The sequence below is a fragment of the Sparus aurata genome, chromosome 24 (genome assembly GCF_900880675.1).
Source record: "Sparus aurata chromosome 24, fSpaAur1.1, whole genome shotgun sequence".
Taxonomy (NCBI): domain Eukaryota; kingdom Metazoa; phylum Chordata; class Actinopteri; order Spariformes; family Sparidae; genus Sparus; species Sparus aurata.
Window position 1 is genome coordinate 3,802,670 of NC_044210.1, and position 11,987 is coordinate 3,814,656.

At 39.6% G+C, this 11,987-nt stretch overlaps 1 protein-coding gene across 1 annotated transcript in view; it reads left to right on the forward strand.

Moving 5' to 3' along the window:
* The first annotated feature begins 373 nt into the window (after window positions 1-373).
* Window positions 374-11,987, forward strand: part of slx9 (SLX9 ribosome biogenesis factor) — a 19,741-nt gene continuing 8,127 nt past the window's right edge. The window contains exons 1-2 of the mRNA XM_030409480.1: window positions 374-1,098; window positions 1,371-1,491. Coding sequence (XP_030265340.1) covers window positions 901-1,098; window positions 1,371-1,491 — 319 coding nt within the window. The 5' untranslated portion in view covers window positions 374-900. The remainder of the gene's footprint in view (window positions 1,099-1,370; window positions 1,492-11,987) is intronic.

Genomic DNA, 11,987 nt, shown 5'->3' on the forward strand with positions numbered 1-11,987 from the left:
TATTGTCTTGATGTTCTTGTATGACTCTACTCAGTTACTTTGTTCTCCTCATAGATCGGCTTATTTCTCTTTATGCTGATTGAGGTTGGGCAAACAAAGAAATCAGTCCAGTTGTTTTCCAACCTTATCACTTAAACAAATGTATTTTGAGACATAACCATATTGTATAGTAGCTACCAATTATAACATAGTAATAAGTAATTACGTTACTGTTTTATAGCGTCAGCAAGTGCAGCTTAATCTGGTTTATTACTTTTTTAAGCAATTGAAAGCTTACCACGTTTGACAGCGGAAATAGCATGCGGAACTTTAGTTATAACCGGTTTTCTACCGACCATCTAACCAGGGACACCAGTCACGCTTCTCATGTCAACAATGTCAAGCTACCCGGAGTAGAAACGTGCACTTCTGGTATTTTCTTTCAGACTAACACTTTTTAACGCTATAAAGGTGTTGAGTATACATATATTCAAAGAAATTCAAAGTTCAGAAGTGGATGAAATGAGAACACAGTAAAGTTATCAAAAACATTTACAGTAAACGCGTAAATAAAGTAAGTTGCAGGGATAGCTAACGTTAGCCATGTAAATTAGCCTACATATGATGTCATACACGTGGGGCCGATAAAGAATGAGCAAAGAGAAATAACAAACAGCTAGAGAGTGACTTCTCTCTCGTGGATATGCATATTCAAACCACGGTATTATAAAACGCTAGTCATAAACACCCAAGAAAGAAATATGTTGTTTAATTTGAAAGCTAACAAGAATCACTTCCGGTAGTTGTGTAGTTGACTTGATAACATTACACGCCGTCGACACCGGGGCGCAGCAGTACGACTGCTTGTGTGTGTGATACATTAGATTTAATTGAATATAAATTCCACTAATCTTCATTAACATGGTGGGAAAGATCAAACACGTCCGTCAGAAGATTCACCAGGAGGCAGTGAAGCTTGACAGGCCGAGCAGCCTCACACAGCCCCCCGACACAGCGCTCCCTCAGAGTTTACTGAAGCCTCCTGTGTTGGGACTGCACACAATAAGTCCCCCACTTCTGGAAAAGGAAAAGCAGGACTCCTGGAATAATGTCAAACAGGTCTGTGCGAAGAACTCGTGGAATAAACAACGAAAGGGCATGTGATGTTGAATGTTCATTAACCAAGTGGGCAGTGATTGATAGGAGCCATTCCGTTATTTTACTCTGTAAAAGTAGAGCTTTATTTTGAAGTCCTGCTTGTTTTTAGACGAGACTTAAGAAGGGGGATACAATCTAAAACTGTAGTACCCGATATGGAGGAATTTTAGAATTGATGTGTGGCACACGTGTGTTTACGAGTGCTTATTTACTTCCGATCTATATCCTGTCAGGCTGCGGCAGAGAGCTCCTTCCCCAGTGGCATCTTTGCTGGCACTAAAATAACTCCAGAGGCCCTGGTACAGACACTGAAGTTTGAGGAACCCCCAGATGTACCCATACCTGCTCAGAAAGGTAAGACTTGCTCTAGTTTGTGTGATAATCCTTCCTTACCGTTTAATGACGGATGCTTAACATGCTTAAAGTTGTGCAACTGTGCTGTGGCTGTTCCAGGGGGACAGAAAGATAGACAGACACTTAATGGACATCATGGTTAATCACATCTGTCATACAAATAAACCAATGATACACACGGATAAGAAATAAACAAAATTCAAATTAAAGGTACACACTTCTACTTTGTACACAATGGTAGTACTCATTATAATCTGTGTCTTTAAAGGTTAGAGGCATTAAAGCAATTATCTCATCATTTCTTTATGCTGAAAGATTTTTATGCTTTATTTTGCAACACAAAATGGACACCACACCACACAGACCACTAGGCTGCTGTAGAGTACCAATGCTGGATGGAAGGGCCCAAACCTCTGCATAGCCTGGCCTTGTTGACCGCAGTGGTGTGGTGCAGGTAACTGTAGTGCAGGCTGTGGCACGTCCACTCTCCAGTCTCAACAGATGCCTTTGCATCAGCCGCATTTCACACTGGCAGGGCTTATGTATTGGTTGAAGACCAGATGCCAGTTATGTCAGGTCATCATGTCAGGTCGTTTTTCTCCAGCATGAGGCTGATGTGGGGCAGGGCCTTGGCGTCTGGTTGAGGATGTGCAGACAGAAGTTGCAGCTTGGAATCGCAGTTCCTGATCTGACCTGCAAGTTTCTGAGTGGTAACAAGTCTTTCATCTCGTCCATTGTCTTCCGCCTTTCCCAGCGTTTGAAGGTGAGCTTGATGGCGTCACACTTGTCTCGATAGTCTGCAAGCAGCGGAGTGTTGATCTCTTTCAGAGAGTTCAGATCCAACAAGATGCTGATCTGCTTCTGGAGCAATTCTGTGATCTCACTGGCTAACTATAGCTCCTTCTTCAGCTCTGTGAGCACAGGGTTTTTTGCCCGTGTCTTGAACCTTTATACACACCATTAGCTGGCTGTACAAAACCCTCTCATTAAGAAAGCTCTCAGCAGTGCCTTTCACTTGCTCCAGGGCAATGACTTCTCGTCTTTGGTCGTACTGCTGATGGAGAAACACCAGGGTTGGTTGGGCCGCCACCGAAGAACCACTGGCTGGTATTGGCCAGGCGGAGGCAGTGGCTGGTGGTAAGGTGTTTTGGACCTTGGATGAAAGGAATTTAATTGAGGCTGGTAGATGGGAAACTGGGGTTGAGGCTGAGGCTTGGGCTGGTAGCCAGACTTTGGCTGAGGCATGGGCTTGGGCTGAAGCGCTGGGCAGCAGCGAAGACGAGTCCCCGGGCAGCGGTGAGGAACAGCAGATCAGGGAGCCGGATGTCCGGGAGCCAGGACATGGTTGGGGACGTCGCTTTCTTGAGGGGGCACCTTGTAAACTAGGATGGTTCCCAAAAACGGAGACACCTGGCGACTGGCAGACCCTGCCGTTGACAGGAGGCAAGCTGGCTGACAGCTAGAAAAGTCTGGAGCTGACAAGAGGCAATCAGGCTGATGGCTAGCAGATACATGGGAATCAGTGCCCTGACGATTGTCAAACAAAGCCTTCCTCTGCATCTCCACTGTGGAAATCAGAATCAGAATTCCTTTATTGTCCTGCAAAATGGGGAAATTTGTTTGCCACAGCAGGCAAAGGACAGTTATATTACAAAAAAACAGCAATAATAGTAAAGAATAAACAATATATTGAAATAAAAAGGTAAGAAATAGAATAGACTAGTATATACATATAAACATAATATTGTACAATATGAAATTATGAAATGTAATTATATAATCGTAAATTAGTCACACGGCACCTGGAACTTCCTTTAACCAAGGTTTATCAAATAGTTCCTATTCAAATATGGAAATAGCCTCTAGCATCTCCACCCTGTCCATATTGTCATTCAGAACCCCCCCACAAATTGTCCCGGATGTCTAGAAACTGGGTGCTGTCGTCTGCTGGGTCCATCTTGGTCAGTTTGTTTTGTTATATGTTACGGTTAAACAAGATGAGGACCCAAATACAAAAACACACAGGACGAACTGAAAAGCAGGATGAGACACATCTGGGTACAATTTCCAAATAAAACACCAAGCAAGAACATTAAAAGCCTGGGATCCAAACACAAAGGGACCGTTTTACTGTTCTGTTCTTTCTGTTCTTTGTTTCTAAACATGAACGTTTTATTATATGCAATCATTTATGTGATGAAGAAGATAGAGGTGGTCTCTTTTGGTAGGGTGCATGTGTCTTTCTGAATATAATTGTAAACAATACAACAATGCCACAACGCAGAGAAAAAGCTTGGTTTTGAGAAGTAAAATTGTCTGTGTATTCTTTTCTTTGCAATGTTTTGATTTTGTTAGTGTTCTCACAGGAAACAATGCAGTATGTGTGCTGATCAAATGTGAGCACACTGCATAATGAGCATGCGCTTACAATTGATAAGCAGAGTGTAACTGGGACACAGTCAAGGATCGTCTTGTAGCATTGCATTCTCTGTCCACTAGGTGGTGTGTCAGACTTACAATTGTTCTCCTGCTACAGCCGCTCCACAGCAGAGCACAGTTAAGGATTTTGGGGGATTTCTGTGGCTCTAATTAAGGCTGCTGGAACATCTCCTTCAGCTTTGGACCAGCAGCTTAAAACGGCTGCCACAGAAATGTGAGACACAAAGAGATAATCAACGGGATGGAGGGCAGTGGTAGCATCTCTGTGACTGCTGATGTGTCTGAAGAAGGGAATGATGGATATGAGCATAGTTGCAAAGCACGCTGTGCTGCACAAAGCCTCACCAGACAACGGCCCGCTGCTATTTATAGAGCAGGCGTGGTATAAATTTAGCTCATGCTTGAAATCAAGATTTAGCTGCATCAGTGTTTCCCTGCTTCTACTGAAAGACACTGAGGCTGGTGCTGTCTCTGATAAGTACACTCGTTAAATCATTTATCTCCTGAAAGCACTAATAGATCAAGAAGATTTTTTTTCACTGTCTTTTAACATCAGTTCTATTTCTCAAAGTGTGCTGTAGCCGTTTTGAATGTGTTTTTCTTTCCTTTCAGACGGCAATTGATTTTCTATTTTTCAATTACATATGGAAGTCAAGTTGGTCTTGAAGCACTGAACATGATTTCTGTTGGGCTGCAAGTCACAGTCATTTCCATCATCAGTTAATCTGCTGATTATTGTTCAAAATCTTAACGTAAAACGGGGATGAAAAAGCATCAAGCAAGCAGGAGCCCTGTATGCCCGCCCCTATTGCATGCTAACTGAAGGTGAGCTTGTGGATGCATTCACAAGCATCCAAACATTTGCAGTAATTCCAAAAGATATAATTAGAGCCTGATAGATAGATAGGTCGATAGGACTTCTTGGTGCTGATTCCAAAATTAAGAACTGAAAAAGTCAGATATTGATACATCAACCAATATCTTTTATACACAGAACAATCTTTTTTTTTGCAAATTATCGGTCAAGTGTGGTTATCAAACACTTGCGACAAATACATGTAACAGAGGCAGGATATTTTAACAGTTTAACAATAACTTTATTGTTCAAAATGACTTCAGTGCTCCGAAATTTACCATTTTTACCATTTAACCGGGAACATATTCTCTGCATTTAAATTCTCTGCATTTAATTTTATAAAAACCGAAAGTTAAAGTATCCGCACATATCAGACAAAATGTACACAGATACCTATTTATAGTATAATATATATATGTATATATATATATATAGTATAATATATATATTATAATAGTATAATATATATATATATATATATATATATATATATATATATATATATATATAATTCACAAGACAGTTGTATTGATGGAAATATTCTGCCATATTCAAGTCTGTATTTGTTGGTGTTTAGTCTTTTAAAAATAATGTTTTCACTGTGGTCAGTGCACACACAGTGAAGCATGAACCTGCTGTCTAATAGCACTATACAATTCTAACCACCATAACAGCAAATCTTATTTGGCTCTAACACTATTATAGTAAATTACCTAAGTTGTTACAAATAAGAAATATCATATTTATTAATGAACTGTAATTTATTACCCTAACCCTACACCTTACAAGACACGCCCTGCCAAGGCTTACAAGACACTACAAAAATCCTTTAAAAGAACTTTAAAACAAGATATTTGGTACAGCCTCACATACAGGTGATTTAAGAGAATATGTGGCATTTGGCAACTTTCTCATAAAAAAACAAAAAAATCAGAAGTGGCACAGACATGTGAAACAAATCATGTACAGAAAGTCTGTCTGTCTAACCCTAACCCAGAAATCATCATTAAACTGAATGAATTTGGACTTATAACAAAATGAGCAAAACAACTAGACTAGACTTTGTGTACAAATACAAAATATTCTGTTCACCATATATTGTCACACTATTTTATTGTTATGTTGTTTTTGTATCAGTATATTTCAGTACATAAACATAAAGACAACTTGCTCACTCCAACAGCCGCCTCAGGGTCTTTCTCGTTCTCTGCTGACTTTCCTAAAATTACCCACAAATGGAGTGGAACAGGTCCCCCTATTTGGCAATTTCAGGGCCGTGGATTATGCTAATGATCAAGTCTTATGTTTGCACACCTCCCAGTGAACAGGTGGCATAAATGAGGATAAAATGAGCTATATACAAGCTTCTGCTGTTGAGAGAGTTTAGTGAGCAAAGCTGACAGAAAAACATCAGAGAGATTTAGATATAGACTTATACAAATATGTTCTTGCATGAGGCCCAGTGTTTCTCAATGTGGAATAATCACCATGAGAGTAGGATTAAACTCTCCAGGGTTAGGGCTCAGTTTCAGAGAGACAGCCAGTATAGTACTGAACAAAACTGTACTGATGGAGTGAAGTCCATTTTCTCAGAGATCGTAGTTTTGATAAAGGCCAGTATGTGTTGTCCTTAGCCGTTAGTGTAAAGTCCTGACTGTGGAGGTTAATCGGAGATCCCCCACGGCCTTTTGACAAAGTGCTCTGTCTGCAGTCTAATTAGAGGTATCATATCACTATCAGACCCTGGAGGGAAGACCCCGGATCCTCTTTATTTTCAGGTCAGCTCCCTACAGACCACCCGCCTTCCCACTTCCCTCCTCTCTTCTTCCTCGTCCTCTGCCCTTCACATCTGTACACTACTGTCCCATCTCTCAACCCTCTCAACTCCTGCATGTTCATCAGTTGTTAGACTGAGCACTGAAGAATCACCGTCATTTCAGCTGTATTATAAAATGTTAATTTGTCAGCATTCCTATGTAGTTTCTATGTGCTGTGTTGTGTTTTTTTTTAGCCGTCTCTGTTATTTTTCTTGGTTTTAGGCTGATGGGCAAATTTGCCTGTGCAGAGCTGTCATGTTTACTTGCATCTTTATAATGCGACTGCATGCATCGGAGCATCAGAGCATGCAATGGAAGTAATAGTTATCTGCGTGTTAAAGTCAGTGATGCTGTGAAGATGAAAAGGGTTTCTGGGTGAGAAACCAGATAGTTGTTCAAGGGGTCCTTTGGTCAGGATGTTTTTTTTTTTATTTTTATGTTTAATTAGGGACAATAACACGTGTACAAACAAGTTACTTTTAAAAATGGTTGAACACCGTTAAAATACAAACAATTCAGGCCTGAATTTCCAGAAGAATGCTGTTATTAGTTGGGTTAGGGTTAGGGTTACGTAATGTTATATAATGTTATGTAGAAAATGTTACAGAATGATGCATTACTCATGGAACACCAACCTCACTAATGGTAAAGGCTACAAGCCAGCACAAAATGACAAATATCAATAAAAGTCAGGATTTTCTGAACACACATTACAAACACTAACTAGAAGTAACATGGGATTTTAGTTCAGAAAAGAGTAAACTTTACAAACTACTCAGCACAATGCATGATGGGAAAATAAGGCCAGAGAGCAATGGAGTCCAAGGTGGAATCAAATTGTGTCTTCACTGGAAGGTAGTTTGTGAAATACATCAGTAAAAGCACATTCATTCAATATTTGTGTTGTGAAAACCTAATTATACAAGAATTTTGTCAATTAACAAAGAAATCCATGTGAAATTACAGAACTAATACCTCAGTTCTATCTATTGTTACATTTAGTAATTACAATATTTAACTTGAATGTAACAAATGAAATATTTGTGAAATTATGATACATTTTGCAAGTATTTTCATCTAGAAAAAAAATAACTGTTATAGTTATGCATGCTTACGTATCTCTCTTTTTTTTACACTAAACAGGAAAAACCTTTTTTTTTATATTTTTGATATTTTAGTGTCTCTCAAAAATGTATTTATTTTATCAGTCCAGATTCCTCCAGGAAAAGGGATTAGTTATTTGAACATGGTGCAACAGAGAACCTTTCTAAAGTAAAATGCTTTGCATTGTTTCACCATCAGTCCTATTTCTATAGGAAATACTCTTCCTTTATCCTCTAAGTCTAAGACAATCCTCTGAAACAAGATTTCCTGACAAACGTAAGACCTGTTCAGATGTGACCTTCTTGGCCTACATGTATAAGAAGTTTTACATCTTAGATAGCTGAAGGTTTAAGCAACAAATTCTATGCTTTATCTAATAATGTAATATTTAATGTTTGTGGTTATCATTTGAGGTGTAACAACAGATGTAGTCTGAGGAGATTCTACTGATGCCATGTCCATCTGTTGATCTGTATCATAGGCTAAAGTATATATAACTATATAACTTTTAACGGATATAATGGCTGTGTTGTTTGCACTTGCTATCTTGCTCATTTGACCGTGAAGGCTAGAGGCAGACACAAGGCTTCTTACTGGCTAGCAGAATTGTGTCTTCACACCTCCCTGAAAAAGAAAGTCATGACATTTACGCCTCATTGGGAAACAAGTAGTGCCTTGGTATTTCTTTGTAAAAGCAATGGACCCTTCTGTGAGGTTCAAGGTGATGCATTTCTCGTCAATTATTGGATGTGTCAGAGCTTAAGTATAACAGCACCAACAGCATTTTTGTGATACAGTCGAGTTATGTTAAACAGACAATAGAATGTGTGTTTAGTTTCTAATCCTTGCTGCCCATTCATCCTAATTCATCCTGTCTTTTCTTTGTCTTCCTTTTCTTCGGCACAAACAACGTAGACTGTTTGGACTGCGCCATTCCCAGGTCACGTCTCACTTGTGTGATCTCGTAATGTGTGTCCCCTGTTGCTGAGAGCAAACAGCTTAGCAATTTGACGACAAGTCATGTAATATTGCCATTTATTTGGGCCTTTTAAAACCTATACTTTTCATTTTCAAACTGGCTTCTATCTTTTCAACCTCTCTAACTTATTTATTTCTCACGTTTCTATCTACCAATCTTTTTATCTAAAGATACAAAGTCTCAGTACTCCCAAACCCCCTCTGTGCCTACCTCCACCTTTTGCATCCAAGCTGTCAGCCCAGCTCAGAAGGTGCAGGAAGGTGAGGAGTCTGAGCAGGATGTACAGTCTGGGTGGATGTGGGCTGGGGAGGTGAGGGGGTAGTTTCCAGCCAGCCGTAATCACAGCTATCCATTTCATCTAACAGTGGGAAGACGATGCCCCCAATGGGATTGGAGTGGTGGTAAAGCCCCCCCCCCCCAAAAAAAAACACAAAGAGACACCCCCACCCACTCATGAGAGATTAGATTTCTCAACCTCTACCCGCATTTGTAGTCAGCAGCAGATGCCTATCTTTGCCTGTTCTCTTAGTGCAAACAGCAGCAGAAACACTTCTGTTGTTTAGCTGTGGTGACAGATAAAGGCCTGCCAGGATCTCTGGAGTGTGTAGACTGAGAGATAATGTGCCTGTCTGAACAGCATCCACTGACACACCAGCAGATGGAATATGTACACAGAGCACTTCACACACGTAATACAGCTCCCAGTGTTGGGATTTTGATTCAATATTTGCCCAAATATTGTTTCAACCTTGGAAGGTGAAGCTCATCAGAGGAAAATGTAGTTCTTAACAAACCTGGGTGTTTCATTCTAGCATTTCTTTTTGTGGTTTACACTTAGTTTTGGTCCAATCATTCTTAATGATTACGTTTTACTCACCAACTTCATCTTTTAAAGCTGAGGTCATGATGAGTGTGATAGGCAAACATGGTTTGTCTCCAGGTAGTTTGGTTCCAGAGATGGTAATGTTGGTCTGTCGGTTAGCCACTTTGTTCAAGATTGTAGTATCTCAACAAATATTGGATGGGTTGCCATGACATTTTGTAGAGATATTCATAGTACTGAGAGGGTAAAGCCTACTGATGAGGGGTGTCATGGTTTTGAGTTTCGATTATCAAACTCAAAGGCAGTATCAGCAGTACCCACCATGCAGCAGACTTGTGCACATCTGGCTGTGTTCAAAGGCAAAAACCACACCAAACAATAAAACTTCACAAACACTTCAAAGACGACACAGTTAGCTTACTGTTAGCTAGCAGCTACATTTCCAGACTTACCCTTTCCACTTATCCTGTGTGCATGAAGACAAACAACTGGCTGTTACGAAGGTAACTCCGACAACATTGGACCTTTATACTTATACTACTGATTTTTTCTGAAAAGAAAATGTAAATGACAATATATGAGCCTTCAGTGCTGATTTTATATTGAATCGAATTTAAAAATCAAATGTCACGCTGAGTCCTGGAATTGGAGAATCTTTAGACCCTTTCTATGGACTAACTTGACCCTTGGACATTTCATCTACTGCAATCATCAGGACAAACTTTGGTTTATGACTTAATATCAGCTGAACTAATAACATTCCCATCATCCTCAGCCGTTCTTTCTGGTTTGTGCTAATTTAGCTGATTGGCAAATGTAAGCATGCCAATTCACTAATCTAATATGGTTAACACTGTAAACAGTAAACCTGCTAAACATCTGCATGTTCACCTTGTCATCATGGGCATGTTAGCATCCTGCTGTGAGTGCCACTGAGCTTGAGTGCAGTATGATAAAGCTGTTAGCAATGTAGACTCATAGTCAGGCAACTGCCATTTACTTTAACACTCTGGTTTTATACATTTGTTTTGTCCCAATCAATCATTAGTAAGTGATGTATCCATCATGCTTGATGTCATTTTCAGTTGATACAGAAGATGTGGTCATGCTGTGGTCATGCTGTGGTCAAGTCAGCTAGGCTTTAAAACATCAAGGAAATATCAAGGTGTAGATATACTGTATATGGCCATATGGCCTATACATATTCTGATATTAATTTAAGGCCTGGCACCCAGCCCCAAATCAAACTATATATTTGTAAGGTACTTAAGGTATATTTATGTCTTTAGTAGGATCCAATTGAAAAATACATTTTTGTATACTTTGGACAGTTGGCATGGAAGTTGGCCAAGACTCAAAGTGGCAAAGGCGGTGGAGCCAAATCAACTTATCTCCATTGTAACTCAACAAAATTTGAAGATTTAATTATAATGGTTATGTTGTATTAACAGTCTGATGCATTGTGGAGTCATTATGGGCACAACTGTACATACAATATGTAAATCTTACATTAGCACCACAGATATCTGCGGTCATCCGAGATCAGCGGATTATCTGAAGCCTTTCAGACAAAAAAGAGCCCATTTCTTGGTTACTACGAACTGAAATGTAATCTATAGAACACAGATTATAATAGACATTATTTTAGCTATTGCTGCAGTCCTCATGGCTGCTGTTGGGTTAAATGGGATCAATAGGCCAGCACACTGCTGATGCTGCTGCTGCTGCTGCTGCTGGGACAGGACTCATCACACCCTGCTGTGCTCATTGAAATGACATGTGACCTATCTGTTGCCTCTGACCTCTGAACTCCGCAGAGCTGAAGCTTACACAAATCAATGTTTTGAAACAAGGTCACGCGCCACATTGCATCATTTAGTTTACATAGCATTCAATAATGAGAATAATGAAGCGTATAAAGCACCCCAAAACAGATCTTTGTTGAGAATGCAGCAATTCTGGGTCCATTTTGATGGTTGGTAAATTGTATGTGGTTACATTCATAACTAGCTGATGCAACATCATGTTGGGATATTTAGAGGGCAGAAGCACACTAAATATAACATTTCTGGAGTATACATAAAATATGAGATTAAAGGGGTATAGTAATGATGAATTTAGTTGTTGCCTTATTCTTTTTTGTTTTTTAGATCTTAGCTGCCTTTTTTCATGAATAAAACTCCAATACATACTATACTGTGCTCTTGGTCAACCTTTAATACATATATAATAAGCAGATAAACTGCATCCACCAAATCCACCATATCAGAGGTGACCCTGATTTGCCAATATGTTGTTTTGAACAAAAGGCCAATATTGACTCAATATACATCAGCAACCAATTTATCATCTAGACTGTCTGGATGTCTGTTATCACCCTCAGGCCAATCATAGAAGTTGTGTTCAAGGTCTTTACTGCATTGATAATAACAGTCACTGCCTTCAGGCCTCTATTATACTCAATTGCACTACTGTGCT